The 27365-nt window shown below is 39.5% G+C and overlaps 1 protein-coding gene across 10 annotated transcripts in view; it reads left to right on the top strand.

The window, feature by feature from the left end:
• Nucleotides 1-27365, top strand: part of MED12L (mediator complex subunit 12L) — a 355232-nt gene that overhangs the window by 29027 nt on the left and 298840 nt on the right. For all 10 annotated transcript variants that reach the window (XM_084875885.1, XM_084875893.1, XM_084875891.1 and 7 more), the window contains exons 3-4: nucleotides 14138-14242; nucleotides 19191-19382. In XM_084875885.1, the coding sequence (XP_084732011.1) occupies nucleotides 14138-14242; nucleotides 19191-19382 (297 nt within the window). The remainder of the gene's footprint in view (nucleotides 1-14137; nucleotides 14243-19190; nucleotides 19383-27365) is intronic.

The raw sequence follows: 27365 nt of genomic DNA, 5'->3' as shown, positions 1-27365 counted from the left end.
CTGTATAGTTTTAAGAGTCTGGAGAGTCAGTTGGAAGAGGTGGACCCAGGGTTCAAGCCTCTGAAGTTTGGCTATTGCCTGGGTAGCGAAGAGGACTTGGTATGGTCTCTCCCAACCAGGTTCAAGGACAGTCTTTCTTAGGTGTCATTTTCAGGCCTACTCTCTAGGTTCTATTTGAGGAAAGGTCCTAGAAAGCTTCCTTTATCTGGTGAAAATAAACTTTGACATAATGCATTCATTAATAAAGCTTCATAACATTAAGCCTTGTCAGAATTTGAGTGTACTGGTAGGAAAAATATGTGGTGGTATCATTAAAAGCATATGTCTTCCTGTTACTATTTTATAAGGCATGAATTTTTACTTTCCCATAGGCATTGATTTAATTGTCATCAAAACCAGTGGTAGAACTTTTGGCCAGGGCAGTTGTTTCAGTTAATTTAACTAGCTTTGGCTTTGTTACCATTTGTCCATTCAACTTTTCCAGATGACTAAGAATGGGAGGGACAATGGTAATATTGTATCAGCAGCACCTTATTTATTTGCCTAGAAATGAATTTACCTATCACTAGAGATTTTCTGGAGGTATCCCAATATGGAAATATATTTTCTAAAAGTTTCTTAGCAACATTTGTGCTATCAGCTTTTCTGCATGGGAAGGCTTCAATCCATCCTGAGAACATACAAACAATGATAAGAACATGGATAAAACCCCTGTGGAAAGCGGGAGGATGAAACCAGCTTGTAAGAGTTCAGATGGCTCAGTAGGTGGTGGGAGCACTTGGTCTAATACCTTGACGGTCTCTGCAGGGCTAAGGGCTTGTAGATCAGACATTGGTTGTTAACCAATTTTGTGACCTAGGAGCAGTTCCTCCACCAATACTTTTACGTAATCTGGATAATTTTATCTGTGCCAGGATGAGTTGTAGAATGTAAAGCCTCGAATAATGCCATTTTTAGGGACTCAAGAAGAACTGTCCAAATCTATTTTTAGTACAGAGTGGGCAAAAGTAGTTGTTTGTATGGAAAGTAATACAATAATTAATAAATAATAATCAACAACTATAAACCTATGGTTGCTCCACCTCTGTATTAAAATTTTGGGATCCTTGTTGGTCCCAACATTGTTCCTCTAGCTCTGGTGCCTGATTTAGCTTTTTATATAAATTATCAGAAATAATTAGGTTAGAATTAGTCATTATGGAATTTGTTCAAATTGTATAACATTTCCCTAATTCTCAGGTTTTGTTTTTCTTGTGTGAGCTTCAGTTTTTTTGTTTTGTTGTTAATCCTCACCCGCGTATATTTTTCTATTGAGAGTAGTAGGGAGGATGAGGAACAGAGAGAGAAACAATAATGTGAGAGAGACATGACCAGGGCAGGGGATCTGCCCCTAACCAACTGGGGGATCTGGCCTGTAACCAAGGTATATGCCCTTGACCAGAATTGAACTGAGACCCTTCCGTTTGTGGGCTAATGCTGTATCCACTGAGCCAAACCAGCTAGGGTAAACTTCAGTTTTAATAATTGCAATTCGATTAGGCAGTAGAATGGCAGAGACAAATTCATTTACTTGAAAAACCAAAGTCAAAACCTTTCTACAATATACCAAAGCCATGAGTCACCCAAAGAGATATTGTTATCCATATAAATGTTTATTGATTTTCCTTTGAATAGCTGACAAGCCTGCTGGTCAAGCAGACTTAAATTGGGGAAGGATTCCCCTTTCCAGTCGTTCGTATTGAGTTGTTAAGAGCATATCCTGCTTGATACTATCAAGTCTGGATTTTCTAATAGTGTGTCCTGTAAGTCAGTGTGAGGGGTCAGTAACCATGACACCAAGTCTACATGTACAGTCATCTTGTCCATCATCAGGCAAGCGTACAGCGCTTACCATAGAGGTTGGAAGGTATCACAGGGGCAGATTACTGGAGGATACCTCGGAGCCTGGTCAGTGCTTATTATTAATTTTGGTGATCACATTTTAAAAGACATTCCCCTATGGAAAAATAGTAATAGATGGAAGTCTATGAAGTGATGATTTCAGTAGGGGGCGCTCTCTTTTCCAGTGCCCTGTTGTTTACAATGAAGACAGACATTTCGGACACAACATTCCTGAGTGGAGGACTTCTAGGTTCTGGCATGAAATACGTATGTGGAACCCCTCCTGACCCTTGAAGCAGGGCCATAAATTTATGAACTTTTTAAATTCCATCTTGCTCCAAGGGTATTTTCAGAATGCTCAGCTAGAGCTGTTAATTCAGCAAAAGGGGCAATCTCCTAGATTGGGCTGGAGCCACGTAATGAGTAAGGAAGTCAGGGTGTTTTCTGTGCTGGTTTAGTAAACAAAGCCCAGTCTTGCTGGTGTGGCTCAGTGGTTGAGCATTGAGGTCACATTTTGATTCTCAGGGCACATGCCCGAGTTTCATGCCAGTGTGAGGCATGCAGGAGACAGCCAATCAATGATTTTCTCTCATTGTAGATATTTCTCTTTCTCCCTCTTTTTTACTCTCTGAAATCAATAAAAATATATTAAGAAGAAAAAAGAAAAAAAAAGCCCAGAATATTTCACAAAAAGTGTTGACAATCTTGGTTTAGTTTTTTTGTTTGTTTGCAAGGTTGAAATTGACCAGTTTTTTATTTTATTTTATTTTATTGATTTTTGTACAGAGAGGAAGGGAGAGAGATAGAGAGTTAGAAACATCAATGAGAGAGAAACATCCATCAGCTGCCTCCTGTACAACCCCTACTGGGGATGTGCCCACAATCAAGGTACATGCCCTTGACCAGAATCGAACCTGGGACCTTTCAATCTACAGGCTGACACTCTATCCACTGAGCCAAACAGGTTTCGGCAACCAGTTAGTCTTTTGAGGACTTAGTTTATCAGTACTTTCCTATAGGTTCTGGGCTAATCGTCTAGCATGTTTTGGGCCATCCCTGGCAGAGCAGGGAGTATGTGGGTCTTTAATATCACTCTCGGGATCTTCCCATGATGCTTCAGCCATCCAGTTTTGGGCATTGCCAGGCCCTAATGTCATATGAACAAATTGATAGAGTTCCAGGAGTCCTGGATTGTAAATTCCAATTAGAATTCTAAATTTCTCGTAATACTTTTGAGGATTCTCTTTAGAATTTGGGAAATCTTTGATGGCCCTAGGTTCAGCCTGTGGCCATGTAGAAAACATGGTTAGATCTGGTATTCTAGGCTCAGCAGAGGGCCTCCCTTTAAAAGGTATATTTAAAATCTCTAGCTCTTCTTCAGAGTGAAAAGACAGTTGAGTGAAGCTATTAGTAGGATCAGAATATTTTCAGAAAGGAGGGTAAAATGAAGACCATTAAAGCAGCCTGGGTCAAGTTTAGTCAATGTATACTTTTTTTTTTTTTTTTTTTTATAATATATTTTATTGATTTTTTAGAGAGAGGAAGGGAGAGAGATAGAGTTAGAAACATCAATGAGAGAGAAACATCGACCAGCCGCCTCTTGCACATCCCCCACTGGGGAAGTACCCGCAACCAATGCACACGCCCCTGACTGGAATCGAACCTGGGACCCCTCAGTCCACAGACCGACGCTCCATCGACTGAGCCAAACCGGCTTCGGCAAGTGTATACTCCTTTTTGAGATCCACCATCAACTTGTTGTTTAAGTTTTTATTTGCCTTTTGTAAAGACTTTTTTAAAGAGGCATTAAAAAAAAAATCTGTGTCCTCCATTTCTCCCATTGACCACTTCTAGCCGGCCCCTGCCCTTCCCACTCCAACCCTAGGCCTTTATTGATTTTTTTTTCACAGAGAGGAAGAGAGAGGGATAGAGAGATAGAAACATTGATGAGAGAGAATCATCGATCAGCTGCCTCCTGCACCCCTCCCACCCCCCCCCACTGGGGATGTGCCCATTGTTCTTCTTAAGATTGCTGTGGCTATTTGGAATGTTTTTGGTTTCATATAAATTTTTGGAGTATTTGTTCTAGATCTATCAAATATTCTGTAGGTATTTTAATAGGGATTGCATTGAATCTGTAAATTGCTTTGGGTAGTATGGACATTTTAATAATGTTAATTCTACCAATTCATGAACATGGTATCTTCTTCCACTTGTTTATATCTTCCTCTGTTACTTTTTCAACATCCTGTAGTTTTCCGAGTATAAGTCTTTTACCTCTTTGGTTAAGTTTATTTCTATATATTATTTTTTTTTAGTGAAATGGTAAATGGGATTGTTTGTGTAGTTAATCTTTCTGAGAGTGCATTATTGGTGTATAAAAATGCCATTGATTTCTGGGTTTAATGATACAGTGCCAAATTTATTTACTTGAATGAATAAATGAATTTGAAGTCTTGTTTGCTGGGAGTTTTTTTAAATTAATGATTCTTTTTATCTGAAGTCTATTTTTATTGATTTCAGAGAGGAAGGGTGATGAATAGAGAGATAGAAACATCAATAATGAGAGAGAATCATTGATTGGCTGCCTCCTGCACACCACACTGGGGATCAAGCCCACAATCTGGGCATATGCCCTGACCGGGAATAGAACAGTAACCTCCTGATGTAAAGGTTGACACTTAACCGCTGAGCCATGCCAGCCGGGCACTGCTTCTCTCCCCCCGCCATCTCCCTCCCTGCTTCCACCCCAACACATAACCTCACTCCCATGGGTTATGCTTATATGTATGCATATACTAGGTGTACTGGTTAATATTGGTGGATTTGTAATAAAAGAAAACATGATAATTTTAAGAGAAACATCAAAAGTGCTTTATTCAAAGTAGTGTCCATCGCTAGCTATATATTTCCCCCACCTTTTAGGTAATTTATGAATACTGTCCCAATAGAACTTTTTTTTGTTTTGAGGCAAACTATTCAGAAACCCAATTTTCCACTTCTATGTTTTCAAGTGCTGCTCAGAAAGTGCATGTGCCATTGATCAGAAGGAGCAAGGTCTGGTGAATAAAGCGGGTGGGTTAATACTTCCCAGGCAAGATTTTTAACATGTCTTTAACTGGTTTTGAAGTGTGTGATGGTGCATCATCATGAAGCAAAATTACTCTGCTGTGTTTTCTGGCCCATTCTGGTTGTTTCATGATCAAAGCATGGTTCAAATTGATTATTTGTTGTTGGTAGCCATCAGTATTAATGGTTTCACCTAGTTTTAGAAGCTCATAATACACCACACATTCCTGATCCCACCAAACGCAGAACATTGTCGTCTTTCCGAAGCAATTTGGTCTTGCAGTCGATGTTGGTGGTTGACTTGGATTAACCTATGATTTTGTGTATTTGGGATTCTCAAAATAAATTCACTTTTCATTGCCAGTCACAATTCAATGCAAAAAAGACTTTCTTTCGTGCATTGAAGCAACATTTTACTAATGACTTTTCAATTTTCCATTTGTTTGTCATTCAGTTGATGTGGCATCCATTTTTCTTCCTTTAAAATCTTTCCCATTGTTTGTAAACAATTGGAAATTGTTTGCTGAGCAACATATAATTGTTCTGCAAGTTGTATTTTAGTTTGACATGCATCTTCATCCAGTAATGCTTGTAGTTTTTGGTCTTCAAATGTTTTCAGTTGACTTGGATATTCTTTGTCTTTCACTATTTTTGTTGATCAATTTATGTTGTTCCCTATATTTCACAAATGAGTGAGATCATGTGATACTTATCTTTCTCCAACTGGCTTAGTTCACTTAGCATAATGCTCTCCAGGTCTATCCATGCTGTTGCAAATGGTAAGAGTTCTTTGTTTTTTATAGTAGTTTAGTATTCCATTATGTAGATGTACCATGGTTTTTTAATCCACTCACCTACTGATGGGCACTTAGGCTGTTTCCAAATCTTAGCTATTGTAGATTGTGCAATTATGAACATAGGGGTGCATATATCCTTTTTGAACGATGCCTCTGATTTCTTGGGATATATTCCTAGAAGTGGGATTACTGGGTAAAATGGGATTTCCATATTTAATTTTTGAGGAAACTCCATACTGTTTTTCCAGAGTGGCTGCACCAGTCTGCAAACCCACCAGGAGTGCATGAGGGTTCCTTTTTCTCTGCATCCTTGCCAGCACTTGTCGTTTGTTGATTTGTTGATGATAGCCATTCTGTCAGGTGTGAGAGGGTACCTCATTGTCATTTTAATTTGCATCTTTCAGATGATTAGTGACTTTGAGCATGTCTTCATATGTCTCTTGGCCTTCTGTTTGACCACTTTAGAAAAGTGTCTATTTTAAGTCTGTTGCCTATTTTTTTGATTGGGTTATTTATCTTCCTTTTGTTAAGTTATATGAGTTCCCTTTAAATTTTGGAGATTAAACCCTTATCAGATATTAGATTGGCAAATATATTCTCCCTATTACTGCTTCTATTTTATCAGTTGTTATTGATGTATTCAGGTGTTCTGATTCAGTTTTGGAAAATATGTTATTTTTCTAGGAATTTGTCTATTTCATCCACATTGTTCAGCTTATTGGCATATAGTTGTTAATAATATTTTCTTATAATTCTTTGTATTTCTCTGGTATTGTTTCTTCACCACTTTTGTTTCTGATTTTATTTATTTGGGTTCTTTCTATTTCTTGATGACTCTGGCTAACGGTTCATAAATCTTGTTTTTCTTTTCAAAGAACCAGCTCTTGGTCTCATTGATGTTTAATTTCTGCTCTGATCTTTATTATATTCTTCCTTTTACTTACTCTGGGCTTTTCTTGTTGTTGTCTTTCTAATTCCTTAGGTTGGAGGATTAAATAGTTCATTATTGATCTTATTTTTTGAGATAGGTCTGTAATGCTATGAACTTCCTTTTCAGCCCTGTTTTGCTGTGTTACAGAAATTTGGGGTTGCTATGTGTTCATTTTCATTTTTCCCAAGAAGTTTTTGATTTCTTTCTTGATATCATTGCAACCCATTCATCCTATATAATAAAAGCCTAATATGCTAAGTATCTGGTCATCTGTTCAACTAATCAAAGCTTAATATGCTAATGATATGCTAAGGCCACTCAACCACTCACTCTGAAGTGCACTGACCACCATGGGCAGACGTTCTGAATGGTAGGTATCTTGCTGCTGGGGTCCAACCTATCAGTACTGAGTGAGTGGGTCAGACATGCCCTGGAGCCCCCTCCCACTCTCCTTGGCTGGCCAACCTCTTGCTTTCCTTCCAGTCCTTATCATGTACCAGTGGAGTCCCTCAGCCTGGCCTGTGCCCTCTTGTAATCTGGGGCCCCTTGGAGGATGTCAGAGAGCCAGCATGACCCCACAGGCCAGGTCAAGGGACTCATGCACTTGGGTTCTAGTTGTTTTTAATAACATGCTATTTAGCCTTCATGGTCTGAATGGTTTTGAGCATTTTTACTTTAGTTGAATTCTAATCTTATTCCATTGTGATCTTGATATGATTTTAATCTTTAACTTGTAGACTTATTTTGTGTTCTAACATGTGATCTATCATGTGCACTTGAGAAGAATGTATTTTCTATAGCTTTGGGGTGAAATTCTCTATAAATGTTAGTTAAATCCATTTTACCCAGTGTCATTTACAGTCAACGTTTCCTTGTTAATAATTTTTTATTGGAAGATTTATCCAGTGAAGTCAGTGTGATGTTTAAGTCCCCTGTTTTAAGTGTATTGCTGTTGATCTCTGCCTTAAAGTCCTCTAAAGATTTTTAAAATATATTTAGGATCTCCTATATTTTATGCATATAGCTTACAAGGGTTATATCCTCTTGTTGGGTTGACCCCCTTTAATATTATGTAGTGACCTTTATTGTCTCTTATGATGGCCTTCATTTTTAAGTCTATTTTGTCAGATATGAATATTGCCAATCTAGCTTTTTTTGTTTTGTTTGCATTTGCATGGAAAAATATTTTCTATCCCTTCACTCTTATTCTGTGTAAGTCTTTTGTTCTGAGGTGGGTCTCTTGTAGACAGAAAATAATTGGGTTATGCTTTTGTATCCATTCAGCTACCCTATGTCTTTTGATTGGAAATTTAATCCATTTACATTGAAGATTATTATTGATGGGTACTTATTTATTGCCATTTTAATTCTATATCCCTACTTTCTATTTCTTCTTCTCATTACAGCATTTCCTTTAGCATTTCTTTCTTTCTTTTTCTAAAAAAATATATATTTTATTGATTTTTTTTACAGAGTGGAAGGGAGAAGAATAGAGAGTTAGAAACATCAATGAGAGAGAAACATGGATCAGCTGCCTCCTGCACACCCCCTACTGGGGATGTGCCTGCAACATGCCCTTGACCAGAATCGAACCTGGGACCCTTCAGTCTGAAGGCCAAACCGTTTTCGGCCCTTTAGCATTTTTTGAAGTAATGGTTTGGTGATGATAAAATTCATTTTTATTTATTTCTCTTTTTTTTTTTTTCAATCTGCAAAAGCTCTTTATTTCACCATCTATTTTGAATGATAGCATTGGTTATATAGTAATCATGCCATTCCCCCTGGATTTTAGAGGTTTTGCTATGAAATCAACTAATAACGTTATGGGAGCTCCTTTGTAGGTAACCAGTTGCTTTTGTATTGCTGCATTTAAGATTGTCTCATTGTTTTTAATTTTTGGCATTTTAATTATGATGTGTCTGGGCATGGGCCTGTTTTGGGTTTTTTGATTGGGACTTTCTGTGCCTCCTGAACTTGTGTGACTTTTTTTCACCAGGTTATGAAAGTGTTTTTTTTCTTTTCTTTTTTTTTTTTTTTTTTTAAGTTGGGGTGGGGTGGGGGGTTCTGCTATTATTCAAGCATGTTCTTTATCCCTTGCTCACTTTTTTCTTCTTCTGGTACTCCTATTATATGAATATTGTTATATTTCATGTTGTCACACAACTCCCTTTAGCTGTCCTCCTGTTTTTTTTGTGTTTTTTTGTATGTGTTTTTTGTTCTCTGATTGAGTGATTATTTATTTATTTATTTATAAATATATTTTATTGACTTTTTTTTTTCCAGAGAGGAAGGGAGAGGGATAAAGAGTTAGAAACATCAATGAGAGAGAAACATCAATCAGCTGACTCCTGCACACTCTACTGGGTATGTGCCTGCAACCAACGTACATGCCCTTGACTGGAATCGAATCTGAGACCCTTGAGTCTACAGGCTGACACTCTATCCACTGAGCCAAACCGGTTAGGGCTTGAGTGATTTTTTAAAACATAAATTTTTATTGATTTCAGAAAGGAAGGGATAGGGAGAAACAGATAGAAACATCAATAATGAATGTGAATTATTGGTAGGCTGCCTCCTGTATGCCCCACACTTTAGATTGAACCCACAACCCAAGTATGTGTCCTCATCAGGAAGTGAACCATGACAGCCTGGTTCATAGGAAATTACTTATCTCCATTTCATTTTGCTCTTCTGGAGAAATCTCTTATTCTTTCACCTGGGACTTTATTTATTTATTTATTTTTTTTATCTACCCATTTTGGGTGCCTGTTTGGATTTGTGTCTGTGCATTAGGTGGATCTGCTATGTTTCCCAATTTCTAGTGCAGGACAGTGTCAGACCCTGTTTGTGACTGGCCCTGAATACCCTATTTGGAGCTACCAGAAATCCATAGCTTGTGCCTCCCTCTACTGGTTCTTTTTGGCTTTGGAAAGGACCAAGATGTCCACTAGGATCTGCTTTTCCTAGCCCCTGGTCCTGTATTAGATCAGGCAAAGACTTAAAACTTCCAAAGATCCCACTCTGCCTGTAGTCCTACTGAGATTCAGTCTTGATTAGGATCAGGCTATGGACTATGAGGTCTTCCAATAGGGTGGGCCAGTTGACTTCCTTTCAGGCATAAATTGCCTGCATAGCAAAGGTTCATGGAGAAAGATTTCCTGTACAACCTGAGGGAATGATTTAGCACTAGAAACTGGGTGTCTGCCTTTTAAACTCCAACCCTAGACCCTCTAATCCTGGTTTGTGCTAACATAGCTCCAGTCCATTCTGCCCTCCTTCTGCCAGAGCCCAAGGTTGAACACGAGTAGTTGGCCCTTTAAAAGGATGCCTGCATTTCCAGCCTTCCCTCCCTAGCAGATAGCAACCCTTTTGTTTTTCATAGCTAGATGTTAAAAGGGCCCCTTTTTCAGTTCTTGTCCTCTGAGCTGGAAACTCGGCTTGCGGTTTAGACTCCAGAGTTCTCAGTGTGAATCCTCCACAGCTGAATAGCTGAGATATCCCTTTGGAACTTCAGCTCCTATCTATGGGAGCCTGGCAGCCTTTTTGCACCTTTTTACTTTCTACTAGAGGTTATGTGGTCTCCATTTTTTGTCCTTGGTTATCAGAGTTCTCTCTAGCTAGTCTTCAGTTGATATTTCAGGGTGGTATTTCTCTGTTTTAGTTACATTTCCACTTTGGTCCTGGGAGAGTGTAAATGTAATTTTCACTTACTAGTACTCTGCTGCTATTTTGGAATCCAGGACAATTTTTGATTCATTTAATTTCTTATATCTTCTGCATACCCATAAAAATGCATCCTTTTTTTTTGCGGGGGAGGGGGGGCGGCGGGGAGGCATTTTATAAATGGATAAGCCTTTCTAGATTAAAAGTTCCCTACTTGGCCAAGATAATTCCAGATTATCTTTGGTAAAGTTAACCCACTAATTCAGAAAATACAGTGTCTGGGACCATAGTTTTTATATATGTATTGTAGTTACTGGCATTCCAGATGGAGGAGTTCCAGATTATGTGGAGCCAGAGGGAAAATTTTTCTCTTTTGTCATTCTTGATAGTTGAGGCCTTAAACTGGACCCAGTCCATCTTAAGTTGGATCCAGGCCGACCTCAGAACCAATCTGGGTTCTAACTTGAACCCAGTCCAGTTTCTGTTAAATTGGTTGGCCTCAGACCAAGTCTGATGAAAGAAATGTTCAGATAAATTTGGGAGCTCTTTTAAATGCAGAAGTTTTAGATCACAGATACCTGCACACTCCAAATGCACAGAGAAAGCAGTGAGCTAGACCAGCTCAGTGGGCAACCTTACCTGGCTGCTTCTTGTTCCTGGGGACCGTTGAAGTTCTCCTTTGGGTCCCATATCTGACATCAGAACAGTTGAAAGATAAAGTGAGGCATATTACAACTTCAGGAATTTCTTTGAGCAAAACTAAATTTAAATCAGGTAGCATCAAACCAGAAGTGGTTAGAAGTGCTCCATTGTCTGGAGCTGGGGATAAACCTTTATAGAGAAAAGGTAGAAGCAAAGTAAAAAAATGATTAATTTAAACCCTAGTTCTGCTTTTGTAACCTTGAGGCATTTAGAGGCTTAGATTGGTTTTCTATGTAGGTACCAGGACATTAGAGCCACCTCACTCTAATGACCTCCTTGTTAAAATTAATTGGAAAATTACAGACCCAAAGTCATGGATGTGGTAATGATTCAGAATATACTTACTATGTCAATTAATCAAACAGATTATCATTCACTTATCTATTCTTTCAGCGATGGCTTGAAAGCTTGTTTGTGCCAGGCACAGCTTTATGTGTGAACAAAATAAAGATCTCTGGCCTCATGGGGCTTACCTCCTGGTAGGCAAAACAGAAAATATCTGTTGTAAGTCAATTACATGGTATTTTAGGCGATGAGTGCTATGGATTTTTGGAAGATTAGGGGTGTTGTTATGAAGGGGGTAGGGTGAGCAGTTCTAGTTTTAAACAGGGTTATCAGAATTGCTCAATGAAAGTGTGAAAGCAAAGGCTTAAGTTGGTGATGGAGTTGCCCATGTGGATCTCATGAGAAAGAGCAGTCCAGGCACAGGAACAGACAGTGCAGTGGCCCATTCAGCTGGCATGTTGGAGGCAGGAACTGCAATGAGAACCACATGGCTCGAGTAGAGTGAGCAAAGGGGGAGTATATAGGAATGAACTCAGGAAGGTAATAGGGGCCAGATCACATAGGGGCTTGTAGGTGATCATCGGACTTTAGTTTATACTCTGAGATGGGGAGCTAAGGTGGGTTTTGAGCAGGAGTGACATGATCTCATGTTTTAAGAACCATGTGGCCACTGTGTTGAAAATGGTCTGCAGGGGGCAAGGGTGGAAGCAATGGGGAGACCAAATAGATCCAAGATTAGGAGCTACTGCAATGTCCAAGCCTGATATGCTGGTGGTGGTCCTGGCCTGAGGTGGTAGTGACTAGTGGGCAGATTCTGGATCATTCTGGTGAAGTTTAGAATACCAAGTTAAAAAGTTCTCAGGATTCAAGGCTTCCAGTAGCACCCATGTGAATCCTCGTTTGAGCAAAATTTGATGTAGTTGAGAGATATCTAATCATGGTTCCATGCTTTTCCTTTTGGGGATCTGTGTGTGCATGCGCATATGTACGCATGTGCATGTGTGTGCATGCCTACAGGGCATGTCTCTCCAGACCAGTGTTTAGCGGTCACATACAACAAGCAGCTAAATGAGCTGGTGCTAGTTTAGAATAGAAAGTTAAGCAACACTAAATGAAACTAACTGGTCCTTAAGCCTCACACATCTCTTGGTTAAACCCAAACATATTTTTATTAAAAACATATGCTGTTACTCAAGGTTTCTTGTAATAATGTGAAGTAAAAGACAGAACGAGATTCAGTTTTCCCATCCCTTTTCTCTCATGATCTCATTTGTGCCCCTTCATTCTTAAACTCTGAAACTACTGAAATTGTCATGTAGTTTGGTCCTAGATTTTCAAATAATTGACTTGAAAATGTGTAGCCAGTTTGAGGTGTCTTCTGATGTGTGTTCAGTCATTTTCTGTGCAGATTGTTACTCCAGTCACCTCGTGCTTGGAGGACACTTGGTTGTCACAGAGCTGCATTTCCTGTAGCGGGATCTTTTGAAAACTCTGAGGTAGTAGGTAGAGCACACCCAGTTAGGTAACATGGCATGGCAGGTCTCCGGGACACTTCAGTTTTCATCTCAGTTCACGTGCTAGCAATAGTTATGAACTATTTTGTCTGAGGCTTCCTGCCTAACCACAGCGGTGATTTTGGTCAGCTGATTCTCCCTGTCCCCCCGCCCCCCCTTTACACTTGCAGCAATTGCTATGAGAAATAAGTGTATATTCTCATTCTTGTGCTGTCGACAGCATTACCCTGTTGGTTACTAAGACCATTTCTTGGCTTGGAGTGAGGAGAGCAGAAAGTAGCTTCATTTACTCAAACCTTTCCTTTTTATACTTTCAAGTGTGTATTTTAGGAACTCAGGGCAAGGTTTTCGTTTTTGCAGCCTGGGATAGTTTTGATGTGTGTGACCTTGAGAAGAAAAAGTTCCTGCGTCTACCAGGAAGAGTACAAGTGGTAGTGAGCAAAAATTCCCCACACACAAACACATAAATCATAGGATTTTCAAATGAGAATTGTTTTTAGAGAACATAGTTTGACTCTTCCTTCCTTGTATTTTTAGACCACATTTTTATGTGGCATTTATACTTCATGGCATGGTGTCAGGGTGTATTCCTAATCTAGGATTGGAAGGCAGTATTCTAGTGTTGGCACTAGCTTAGTGAGCCTCATTCTTCTCACCTATAAATGGGCATGAAGACCCACACCTGTTGCCTGCCACAGAATTGGTAAGAACAAGTGAGCCAAGATGTATGAGAGAACTTTGCAAGCTCCAAACGTTCCTTTACTTGGCAGGTCATTGTGTTGTGTGGTTATCACAGAGCTGTGCCAAGGAACCTTTCATGTTTGTCTTTAGCTGGCTTTGGGGTTTTGGTTAAGTTGAGTGAGTCGGTTTTCTTGAATATAAAATAGGGGTGAGCCTAGGGGCTGGCAAGGAAGGAAGAGTCAAACTATGTTCTCTAGAAACAATTCTCATTTGAAAATCCTCTGATTTATGTTTTGTATGGGGGGAATTTTTGCTCATTACTTAATTAGTTAAAAATGTTCAAAGTTACAGAAAAATTAAAAGAATAATATAAGGAACATCCATATACCATACATCCATATACCATACAGCTACAGTTGTCAACATTTGCCACATTCACTTTATCTCTTTCTATACATTTATACATTGGTTTTTAAACTTTAATTTTTGCTTCTTTTGGTGTGCATTCAATACTTCTCTTCAGAGTACAGCAAACTTAGTCGTTAGGCTGTATTAGGAGGGGTTAAGTTGGAGCTTTTACATCCTTCTCATTAATCAATACTTTTCTTGAACAGGATGAACTCACTGCTGTGAACGTAAAGCAAGGCTTCAGCAATCAGCCGGCCTTTACGGGAGACGAACATGGCTCAGCCAGAAATATTGTAATTAATCCATCGAAGGTATGCTAATTATCTGTGTCCCAGAACTTCTGGAAAAGGATGTGTATGTGATTCCCTGGGTAGTTAATGTTGATAAATTACTGTTGTTTAAACCACAGTCCATATTCAGATTCCTCCAGAAATATCCTGTAAGCTGTCCTGTCCTAGGATCCAGTCAAGTCGTCCTGTCCTGTCCCCTTAGTCTATTCTAATCTACAGCGCCACTCTCCAGCTTTGTTTGTCTTGTTTTTTTTGAGGGACTTTCAGGAATGCCATTTTAAAATAGTCCCGTTACTTGTCTTGCATTTTAGGCCTTTATTCTAGGTTTTCCTTGTTGTTCTCTCACGACGGGATTCAGGTCGAACACTTTGGGCAGGAAGACTACATTGCATCACGTGCACCACATCAGGAGCATGCAGGGCCGGTTTGCTCAGTTATTGGCTACACTGTCTGATCACTGAGGGTGGAGTCTGCATCTCTGTACACCAAGCATGTCAAACTCAAAGGCTAACATGGGCCAAATAAGGTTTAAGTTTATGTGGGCCACAAGAAAACAAAAGCCCTCAATTTTCATAGAAATGTAGGTTTATTATGATAGAGACATGCTGAATAGAAAGGGTTGAAATAAATGAGTAATCGTTAACATAAAGTAATAGAACATTTTAATAAAAATTAGTATTCAAATTAATAGGCATAACGCAAATTGACCTATTTTTCTTGTTCTCTGAAAGTGAAATATTTCCTGTTGGCACACCAAACAAATCAATGATGTGGCAGTTGGCTGCTAAAATATTTGTTGTTCGTATTAGTGGAGAGAAATGGAACACCTTCGTGTAAGGTGCGTAAGGGAAATGAATGCAACATGATTATACTAATCAGTCATTAGCAAAAGTTGTAGTTTGTTATTAATAATTATGTATAACAGGTTATTGTAAAAATTAAGTTATGAAATTTTTATTAAAACGTTTCTTACACACCATTGTATTGGCTGGACTGAAAAAATACTCTATGTGGGCCATATGCAGCCCATGGGCTGTGAGTTTGACATGCTTGCAGTACATTGTAACTAGTCATCTTTTTCCTGTAGTAGACACTTAACGGTGATACTTTGAGACCATATGAATATCCTATTCCCCATATAGAATTCATCCTATGATTTAAGATCAGTTGATAATTTTTGCTGAGTGATTCTTTTGCTGGTGGATGCAAAATGTTGGTTTTCTAGTTATTATTCCCCATACATTTATTACTTGGCATTCATTTGTAAAGGACACCACATTTATTAGTATCATTTTTAACCCCTGGATTCTCTTTAAATCTGATGTATTATTTTAATTTTTCTTTTTGATGCTAAATTGTCTTACATTTGGCCAGTGGGATGCCTTCAACCTGTCTCTGGGGTCCTTTCCTCTGAGCACTTCCTCACTTTGACACAGTAACTTAGGTTCATGTCCTTTTCCTGCCTCAGCTCATATCTGGATGCTTGGCATAGTCTTGCTACTGGAGTATCATGATTTCTAGGCCCTTTCAGTGTAAAGAGATGGGAAACATGGTTTGATTTATTCCCCAACACCCTTTCATTCCTCCCTCCCTAAAAAAGTTTCAAAATAAACTATACCAAAGTCTCCAATAACAAAATTATTATGTAAAAATTTTAATTTTTCTACAATACTTCTGTTCTCATACTAATTTTCATTAAGAGTATACAGTCAACTAGAGCCCCAGATTCCCAGCTGGTTATGAGCCCAGGAGCCCAGGAGCCCAGTCCTACAGTCTCCCACTTCTTCCTGCCTTTCAGTATTAGAGACGCTACTGTGTTCTTCACAGTGGGCGGAACGGCTGTGGCCATCTCCCAGCCGGTGGTATCACCCATGAAGCAGGTGGAGCTGCAACTGTAGCTGCACCCTGTCAGCAAGTCCCAGCAGATAAGCAAATGCCAGGTCATTGTAGGCTTTCTGGGTCCCATCCCCAAGGAACAGGGAGCCCTTTCTTTCTGGCCGGTAACCAGATCCTTCCCCACTTGGGCTCTCAACTTTGCCTCCGAAGTTAAATACAAGCACATTGTCCTGGGTGCTGTGGACACGAGAATCCAGTTCTGGAGCTACTTGCAGGGAATCGGGCATCAGGTGGTGCCACTGGGCCACCCCCCTTGTGTTTTGTGTACCTTGGTTTTGCCAATACTGGTCTAACAACTGATGTGGGCAAAGTTGGAGTGAGAGGGAAGTCAGAGGTTCTGGTGACTGCCTGGTTCAGATCTCCAAGTCCAGTGAGATTAAGGGTTGTACAGAGCTTCAGGGTGACTATGGGCTACTATCATCCACCGAGCTGCCTGCTTCAGCACCTGTGGCACTGAGAAGGGAGTGCTCTATATCTCCAGAACCCCCACGTCTTCCTCAGCTGGTCACTGCACAGTCCTGCCCTGGCGATGGCAGGGGTGACTTCATCTCCATTTCACAAGGTTCCTCGCAGCCTGATGATGCAGTCAGAGGGGAGAACTGATGTCAAGTTCACGGGTGCTGAGCAGTCAGGAAGATTGCTTCTGACTAAGAAGGCAAAGCTTTTACAGGGATGCATGGTCTAGTGTTCTCAGAGGCATGGGTGATGCCTTTATTTATCTTGTGCAGTGAAATCCAGAAGTTCCCATACTGTGCATTATTTTCTAGCCCCCCACCCTCATGAGCAGGCCTGCTGTATTATGTAGCATATCTTTTTAAAAAAATATATATTTTATTGACTTCTTACAGAGAGGAAGGGAGAGGTATAGAGAGCTAGAAACATCGATGAGAGAGAATCATTGACCAGCTGTCTCCTGCACACCCACCACTGGGGATGTGCCCCAACCAATGTACATTACCAGAATCGAACTTGGGACCTTTCAGTTCGCAGACCCTCGCTCTATCCACTAAGCCAAACTGGTTTTGGCTATGTAGTATATCTTGAGCATTCTTGGTGGACTGTGGGCTATCAGTGGCAACTATTTTCTGGTTCCAAGTGGGAAGCAATAATATTTATCTGACTGGTTTTCTCTTAAATCCATTTCCATTATGATAATGGGACTCAATTAAATTTTTTATTCCCGTCACACCTGATAAACAGCAAATTTGAAGAAATAGTAAATATCTGAAAAATAAAAATATATAATCACAATGTTGTGTTAAAATTTTCTTTAATTTAAATTTTTTGTGTGTGTGGTTATGTAATAACTAGAGGTCCAGTGCATGAAAATTCATGCACTGAAGGGGGGTGGGGAGGAGGTCCCTCAGCCCAGCCTGCCCCCTCTCATAGTCTGGGAGCCCTCAGGGGTAGGAGGCAACCTGGTGATGAGGGGAAGGCAACACCCCATCACACCTCTGTTGCTGCCACTGCTGGCAGCGCAAGCCTCAGCTGGCCCTGGTTACTTAAGCCTCGGGCAGCCCTGTGTGGCTGGGCAGCCGCCATCCGAGGCTTGCCTGCGCCTTGGGCCAGCCTTGTGCTGCTAGGGGACTGGGAGGACTGGGGGACTCTGAAGGCTTTGCCATACGCCTGCTGCCCCAGCAGGGCTGAGGGAACTGGGCTTGCGAGCCACATGCGGCTCTTTGGCTCCTTGAGTGTGGCTCTTCCACAAAATACCATGGCCTGAACGAGTCTATTTTGAAGAAGTGGAGTTAGAAGAACTTTAAAAAATTTGGCTCTTAGTGTTTTAGAAATTTCAATTGTCATACTGTTGATATTTGGTTCTATTGACTAATGAGTTTGCCGACCACTGCTATAGACTGATTGTTTGGCTCTTGAGCATTAACTAAGATAATGATTCTCATTCTAAGATTTTGCTTCACCAGAGTAGCTATTTTATTTTAATCATGGTTGCCACTATCTGCTAACCTTAATGAGTGTATTTATTAGCAACTATTACTAATAAACTTGCATCAAGTTATTAAAGAATTTCAAGGGAATGAAATGTGATACTTTGATAGGATTCTTGGAAATTCCAACAATTTTTTTGTGGATTTGTTGAATTTTTATTTATATTTATTTATTTATTATTTTAAAAATATTTTGTATTGAGTTCAGAGAGGAAGGGAGAGGGAGAGAGAGATAGAAATATCAATGATGAGAGAGAATCATTGACTAACTGCCTCCCTCAATCCTCCTACTGGAGATTAAGCCCAAAACCCAGACATGTGCTCTTGATTGGAATCAATCCCAGGACCCTTCAGTCTACAGGCCGATGCCCTATCCATTGAGCCAAATTGGCTAGGGCGATTTGTTGAATTTTTAGATATTGTTTTATCTCCTTCCTTGTCTTTTTCCTTCTTTTGTCCTCTTAATTTGGGTGATATGAAAATGCTGCAGTAATCACAGGAGCTTCCTTTGTTGCTTTGCTCCTTTCAGATCACGTGACAGTAGCGTTCTCTTGAAACACTTGTTCTCATGAAATTGTCAGCCCAATCAAAAGTGTTGAATAGTTAATTTAATTGACTCTTGTTATTTTCCATTTAAATAAATTAAATTTCTCTAGAATCTTTTTTTAAAAAAGCACTAAGTGTAAATGCAGAGTTTGTTTTCCAAAAATACATCCTATTAAGGTGAAACAAGAAAAAGAATAATTATGGTGTGATTGATTACTGGGCTTTCTATGCAACACCTCTCAGGAAAAATACTATCTTCAATGGGTGTGCAGTGTGAAAAGGGAAAGTACAGCTGAAGATTAAAGCAGAACCCATTCCCTTGACATTTATTCAGGATACAATTCATTTAATCTTAACAGGATTTCAAAGGTCTTCTCTTTTTCTTGAACTTCTTGTTCATAAGAACAAAGGTGCTGTGGGAGTTTCTGCATTATGTTAATCAAGGCAATCACAACTCTTGACTTCAAGGATTTAAATTGCCACTTCATTGTCTGATGGGCTGTTTGAGGAAAAAGATAAAATACTAATATACATTACTAACATACTTATTTTCTTAATTTTTTTTTCTCTTGTTTCCTCAGATTGGAGCTTATTTTAGCAGCATATTAGCTGAGAAATTAAAGCTGAACACTTTCCAGGACACCGGAAAGAAGAAACCACAAGTTAATGCTAAAGATAATTATTGGCTGGTTACCTCTCAATCGAAGAGTGCAATTCATAGTTGGTTCTCTGACTTAGCAGGAAATAAACCACTTGCTATTTTGGCAAAGAAGGTATTAAGTTTTTCTTACATTATTTTAATTATGGTCTTATAGAAATGAAGATGTTTGAGATAATGTTCAAGTACCAGTATATACAGTGGAACCTCTGTACTCGGTCTTAATTTGTTCTGGAAGGCTGTTTCAGAAGTAATTTCTTTGAAAACAGAATCATTTTTTTCCCCATTAGAAATAATGTAAATTGAATCAATCTATCCCAGACCCCCAAATGATTCCCCATTTTAACCTTTTTTTATGAACAATGCATGTCTAATGCAGCATCTTTGCTTGTTCATATATCACTGCCTCCGAAATGGCTGTAACTGGCTAAAACAGCTTTTTCTTTATCCAAATCAACAAGTTTCTACCTCTTCAGTTGCCTGTGAACATTGTTTCTTTCATATTCTTAGCAACATTAGCATTCTTGATGGACTCTTTATGTTTTCAAATTGTGTTAATGGTTGATTTCACTAGCAAACGGAGCATTCTCTCCTTTGTTCTGTTGAGGTATCAGCATGCAAGGTCAAAAAACTAAGTTTAGTTCCACAACCTAAACATTTTTTCTGTGAACAACTTGGTTGAGAACCAAATTTATTCTAGTTGGGAGACTCAAATGAGGTTTGACCATATTTCTTTTCCCCAGTTCTCTCCCAAACTCAAAGCCTCAGTGCAGGTAGACTGTACCAGGTATGTGCTACACATGCTGTTTCCTCTTTATTTTGATGATATGTGGTGTTTAGGAAATCTATAGACCTAAACATCCATACAGTAACCAGTTCATATGGACTTTAGGTAGATAAGGCTTTTAAATTAAAAAAAAAAAAAATAGGACATAAGATGTTATTTCTATTACATTTTCAGTTTTCTTAGCCTGGGATGTCGGAAGTGTGTTATGTAGAAGCTAGAGGCCCGATGCACGGAATTCGTGCAAAAGTAGGACTTCCTTTCCCTGGCTGCCAGCACTGGCTTCCCGCTGGCCCCGGGACCCAGGCTTCCTTCAGGCTGCCGGCAGGCACCCGGGACCTGGGCTTCCCTTGAAGCCCCAGCTTTGTCCAGAAGGTTGGAAGGATGCCCGGAAGGACATCTGGTCTAATTAGCAAATTACGCTTTTATTATTATAGATTATTATAGATACTTGCTTTAATATTACTTCCTTGCCTTGGAAGGTAACCATCCAAATGATTTAAGCTAAGTCTTCTTTCTAACCAATGGGATAAAGATAGTGATAGTGATTCTGTGTGTGCTTGAAAAATGTCTGAAAAACTTTTAGAGCAAAAATGGGCAGGTTTGCTTATAGCTCCTGGCTTTTTGGGATGGAAGTGGGGTGGGAGGGAGGGTCCTTTTAAAATCTTGCCTTTGGTCATTTTCCTCAAGTAGGAAATAATACATAGATTCAACAATCTTAATATAAACCAGTAGTTGGCAAACTGTGGCTTGCGAGCCACATGAGGCTCTTTGGCCTCTTGAGTGGCTCTTCTACAAAATATGATGTACCCTAATTAAGTTAATAACAATATACCTACCTATATAGTTTAAGTTTAAAAAAATTGGCTCTCGAAATTTCAATCGTTGTACTGTTGATATTTGGCTCTGTTGACTAATGAGTTTGCTGACCACTGATACAAACTGTCTTGAAATTTTAGATGAGAGTTAGAAACCTCCCTGTTATTAGTCTTGATCTCTAGCTTCTTGTACACCTTTCAAATAATCTGACAAGTCTTCTCATCTCTCCTGAAACCCTTTAGTTTTAAGGTGCCCATCTTCGCTCCTGACAATTAAGTTTTCTTTGCCTGGCTTGGTGCAGACCTCAGAGGAGAGCCTCTTTGTTTGTTTCTAAAGCAGCTCTTTGAAAAGAGTACCCACAGCTCCCATTGCTTTTATTTTGCCTGGTAGTCATAGCTTTGTGTTGCCTTCCATGGATTTTTCAGTGGTTAAAGGCAATTTAAATCCTTGAAAACAGAACAGTCAGCACAACCACCTCTTGCTACTCAGGTAGTGTCTGTCTCAACACAGCCTGAACCATGTGGTGTTTCTTTTCCAGTGGTGATCATGTGCTATTGTGGGGTGCAGTGGGGAGAGAGACCTCAGTTTTTGTCTTCTTGAAAAAATGATTTCAATCAAGACACAGTGTAGAAAAGCAAGCAAGATTTTTTTTTCTTTTTTATTGTCTAATGTTTTACATATGTCTCCTTTTTCCCCAATTGACCCCCCCACAAGCCATCCCCACCCTGGGCAAGCCCCCACCGCCCCAGTGTCTGTGTCCATTGATTATGCTAATATGTATGCATATAAGTCCTTTGATTGCTCTCTAACCACCCCTCCCCTACCATTTGTCTCTAGATTGATCTATTCTTGTTCATCAACTTGCATTGATCATTATAGCCACATATGATTGAGATCACGTGATATTTATCTTTCTCTGACTGGCTTATTTCACTTAGCATAATTCTTTTTTTAAAATATATTTTATTGATTTTTTTACAGAGAGGAGGAGAGAGGGATAGAGAGCTAGAAACGTCGATGAGAGAGAAACATCGACCAGCTGCCTCTTGCACACCCCCTACCGGAGATGTGCCCGCAACCAATGTACATGCCCTTGACTGGAATCAAACCCGGGACCTTTCAGTCCGCAGACCGAGGCTCTACCACTGAGCCAAACAGGTTTTGGCTAGCATAATTCTTTCCAGTTCCATCCATGTTGTTGCAAATGGTAAAAGTTCCTGCTTTTTAATAGCAGCATAGTTTTCCATTGTGTAGATGTACAACAGATTTTTAATCCACTCATCTGCTGAGGAGCACTTAGGCTGTTTCCAAATCTTAGCTATTGTAAATTGTGTTGCGATGAACCTAGAGGTTGCATATATCCTTTTTTAAAAAAAAAAAAATATATATATATATATATATATATATATTTCTATTGATTTTTTACAGAGAGGAAGAGAGAGGGATAGAGAGTTAGAAACATTGATGAGAGAGAAACATCGATCAGCTGCCTCTTGCACACCCCCTATTGGGGATGTGCCTGCAACCAAGGTACATGCCCTTGACCGGAATCGAACCTGGGACCTTTCAGTCTGCAGGCCAACACTCTATCCACTGAGCCAAACCAGTTTCTGCCATATATCCTTTTTGATTGGTATTTCGGTTTTCCTGGGATATAGTCCTAGAAGTGGTATTTCGGGGTCAAATGGGAATTTCATTTTTAACTTTTTGAGGAAACTCCATACTATTCTCCACAATAGCTGCACCAGTCTGCATTCCCACCAGCAGTGCAGGAGGATTCCTTTTTCTCCGAATCCTCACCAACACTTGTCATTTGTTGATTTGTTGAAGCTAGCCATTCTGCCAAGTGTGAGATGGTATCTCATTGTTGCTTTGATTTGAATCTCTCAGATAATTAGTGACTTTGAACATGTTTTCATATGTCGCTGGACCTTGTATGACCTCTTTCAAAAAGTGTCTACTTAAATCTTTTGACCATTTTTTGATTGGATCATTTATCTTCCTTTTGTTAAGTTGTATGAGTTCTCTGTAAATTTTGAAGATTAAACCCTTAGCGGAAATATCATTGGCAAATATGTTCTCCCATCCCCTAGGCTTTCTTGTTGTTTTGTAGACGGTTTATTTTGCTGTGCAGAAGCTTTTTATTTTGATGTAATCCCATTTGTTTATTTTCTCCTTAGTCTCCATTGCCCTAGGAGCTGTGTCTATAAAGATATTGCTATGATATATGTCTGCTATTTTGCTGCCTACCGAGTCTTATAGGATTTTTATGGTATCCCATCTTACATTCAAGTCCTTTAGCCATTTTGAGATTGTTTTTGTGTATGGTGTAAGTTGGTGGTCTAGTTTCATTTTTTTTGCATGTATATATCCAAATTTCTCAGCACATTTATTAAAGAGAATGTTTTGACTCCATTGTGTGCTCTTGCCTCCTTTGTCAAATATTATTTGAACATAATGGTTTGGGTCGATTTTTGGGTTCTCTGTTCTGTTTCATTGATCTATATGTCTGTTCTTGAGCCAGTACCAGGCAGTTTTGAGTACCATGGCTTGGTAATATAGTTTGATATCTGGTAATGCGATCCTTTCAACTTTGTTCTTCTTTCTCAGGATTGTTGTGGCTAGTAAGGGTCTTTTTTTATTCCAGATGAATTTTTGAGAGTTTGTTCTAGTTCTTTGAAATATGTCATTGGTATTTTTAAAAAATATATATTTTATTGACTTTTTTTAGAGAGGAAGGGAAAGGGAGAGAGAGTTAGAAACATCGATGAGAGATAAACATCAATCAGCTGTCTCCTGCACACCTCCTACTGGGGATGTGCCCACAACCACGTACATGCCCTTGACCAGAATCGAACTTAGGACCCTTCAGTCCACAGGCCTATGCTCTATCCACTGAGCCAAACTGTTTTGGCTGCTGTTGGTATTTAATGGGAATTGCATTGAATTTGTAGATTGCTTTGGGTAGTATGGCCATTTTAATGATGTTGATGCTACCAATCCATGAACATGCTATGTTCTTCCATTTGTTTATGTCTTCCTCTATCTCCATTTTCAATGTCCTGAGGTTTTCTGAGTACAGGTTTTTTATGTCCTTAGTTAAGTTTATTCCTAGGTTTCTTTCTTTTTTTTTTTTTTAAATAAATTTTTATTGTTCATATTATTACAAATGTTCCTTTCCGCCCCCCCCCCCCCATTGCTCTCCTCCACCAGGTTCCCACCCCACCCTCTGCCCTTTCCCCACCCCCCATTGTCCTCATCCATAGGTGCACAGTTTATGTTCAGTCTCTTCCCACATCCCCTTCTCCCCTTTTCCCCAAGAATCATCAGTTCACTCCCTTCCATACCTCTGATTCTATTATATTCACCAGTTAATATTGTCATCAGATTTTTTAATTCCCTTGGTTTTTAGATTCACTTGTTGATAGTTACGTATTTGTTGTTCATAATTTTTATCTTTATTTACTTTCTCTTCTGAAAGAACCCCCTTCAGCAATTCATATAATTCTGGTTTGGTGGTGATGAACTCCTTTAGCTTTTTTTTATTAGTGAAGCTCTTTATCTGACCTTCGATTCTGAGTGATAGCTTTGCTGGGTAGATTATCTTTGGCTGTAGGTTCTTACTATTCATCACCTTGAATATTTCTTGCCATTCCCGTCTGGCCTGCAAGGTTTTTCTTGAGAAATCAGCTGACAATCGTATAGGTGTTCCTTTATAGGTAACTACCTGCTTTGCTCTTGCTGCTTTTAATATTCTTTCTTTATCTTTTGCTCTTGGAATTTTAATTATGATGTGTCCTGGTGTGGTCCTCTTTGGATTCCTTTTGTTTGGAGTTCTGTGTGCTTCCTGGACTTGTAAGTCTAATTCTTTCACCAGGTGGGGGAAGTTTTCTGTCACTATTTCTTTCAGTATGTTTTTGATATTTTGCTCTCTCTCATCTTCTGGGACCCCCATAATTCTGATGTTGGTTCGCTTGAAGTTGTCCCAGAGGTTTCTTACATTATCTTCAATTTTCTGAATTCTCTTGCCTTCTAGCTTCTGCAGAGGAGTGTCTTCTGGCTCTTTATGTTCCAAATCTTTGACTTGATTCTTGCGATCTTCCATTCTGTGTTTAGGACTCTGTATAATATTTTTTATTTCAGACAATGTATTCTTTATTTCTTGTTGATCCCTTATCATTTCTTATTGACCCCTTATTAATTCTAGTTGATCCCTTTTCATAACCTCATAGGTCTTATACATCTTTTCTAGGAAATTTTTGAAAAACCTTATAAGCATAGATTTGAACTCTATATCCAGTTGCTTTTTGTCCTCCATTTCTTTTGTGATTTATTTCTTCTAGGCATTTTCGCAGCTTCCCTGATGTGGTGGGGTTTCACAGTGGAGCCTACAGCTTTGGCTTCCGTCAGCCCTGCCCTATGCAGCTCCTGAGTCTCAGGGTCCTTCAGTACTCGTTGCAAGCGCCTCTGAGAGAAAGGTGCCCTTGATTTTCACCTGCTACCAAACAGTCTAGGCTCTCCCGCAATGAGCCCGGTATTGGGGTTCGGTTCAGTTGGAAGTGGAGTTGGAGGTGACGTTCAGAGCAATCTGGAGCCCCTGTCTCCTTCCCACCAGGCACTCCCGCGGCACAGCCAACCGTCCCTTCTCTGCGCGCAATGTGTGCGCCTCCAGGACCTCCTTTCGCCGCTCCCCCCGGGGTTCTGCCTTACAGCCCAGCTCCCAGCCTGGGTCCCCGGGGTCTGGCCTAGAACTGAGGTTCAGAGCAGTCGGAACTGGGGCCCAGCACAATCGGAGCTTTTATCTCCTTCCTGCTAGGGAACGCCAGCCAGGCACTCAGCCTCCCTCCTCTCCGGCTCCGTCCTCTCCGCGCGCCACCTGTCTCCAGACCTTAGGCTTTTACAGCTCCTCCGCTCTTCCTTCTGGTTTTCTCCTTGCTTCTCGTTGTAGAATTTCCAGTCAGTCGACTTTCCTGTAGTTCTGGGTAATGTCCATTTTATATTTTAGTTGTATTATATTTTATTGAAATTGTTGTGTGCAACTGCGGCTAGGTGTTTACCTGTGCAGCCATCTTGGATTCTCCTCTCCTCTATTCCTAGGTTTCTTCATTTTTTTTGGTGCAATGGTAAATGGGACTTTTTTTTTTTTCTTTTTTTTTTCTCATTTCTCTTTCTGTGAGTTTATTATTGGTGTACAAAAAGGCCATAGATTTCTATATGTTAAATTTTGTATCCTGCTACATTGCCAAATTCATTTATTAGGTCTAGTAGTTTTTTGATGGAGTCTTTGGGGTTTTCTATGTATAGTATCATGTAATCTGCGAAAAGGGACAATTTTACTTCTTTTCCAATTTGGATGACTTTTATTTCTTCTTCTTGTCTGATCGCCAAGGCTAGCACTTCCTGCTCAAACAAGAGTGGTGAAAGTGGGCATCCCTGTCTTGTTCCCGTTCTTAGGTGAAATGAGTTTAGTTTTTCCCATTGAGTATGATGTTGGCTGTAGGCTTTTATTATGTTGAGGTATGGTCCCTCTGTTCTCACTTTGCTGAGAGTTTTTATCAAGAAAGGGTGTTGGATTTTGTCAAATCACATCGATAGATAGGTTAAGTTATTTTTGTCTCTCAGTTTGTTTATGTGAAGTATCACATTTATGGATTTCTGGATATTGTATCATCCTTGCATCCCCAGAATAAATCCCACTTGGTCATGGGGTATGATCTTTTTAATGTAATGTTGAATCCAATTTGCTAGAATTTTGTTGAGGATTTTAGCATCTATGTTCATTAAGGATATTGGCCTGTAGATCTCTTTTTTGGTGATGTCTTTATCTGGTTTTGGGATTAGGGTAATGCTGGCTTCCTAGAGTTTAGAAGCGTGCCTTCCTCTTGAATTTTTTGGAATAGTCTGAGGAGGATAGGTTTTAGTTCTTCTTTGAATGCTTGTTAGAACTCCCCTGTAAAGCCATCTGGACCAGGGCTTTTGTTTACTGGAAGATTTTTGATCGCTGCTTCAATTTCTTCAGTAGTTATTGGCCTATTCAGGTTTTTTAATCTTTCTAATGAATTTTGGGAGCTCATATTTTTCTAAGAATATGTCCATTTCATCTAGGTTGTCCATTTCTTTGGAATGGAGTTGTTCATAGTATTTTTTCTTAATAGTTTGTATTTTTGTGGGATGGGTTGTTATTTTACCTCTTTCTGATTTTGTTTATTTGGGTCCTCTCTCTTTGCTACTTGGTGAGGGCTAGAGGTTCATCAATCTTGTTTATCCTTTAAAAAAACCAGCTCTTGTTTTTGTTGAACTTTTGTATTGTTGTGTTTTTTTGTTTGTTTGTTTATTTTTTGTCTCTGTGTTGTTTACTTCTGCTCTGATCTTTATGATTTCCTTCCTTCTGCTTACATTGGCCTTTTCTTATTGCTCTCTTTCTACCTCTTTGAATTGTATGGTTGGATAATTTATTACCATTGTTTATTTTGTGAGATAGGCCTATAGAGCTAT

Source organism: Pipistrellus hanaki (assembly GCF_964339955.1).
Source record: "Pipistrellus hanaki genome assembly, chromosome: 2".
Lineage (NCBI taxonomy): Eukaryota > Metazoa > Chordata > Mammalia > Chiroptera > Vespertilionidae > Pipistrellus > Pipistrellus hanaki.
The sequence above is the reverse complement of the archived record's forward strand: the minus strand, read 5'-3'. Positions and strand labels throughout refer to the sequence as shown.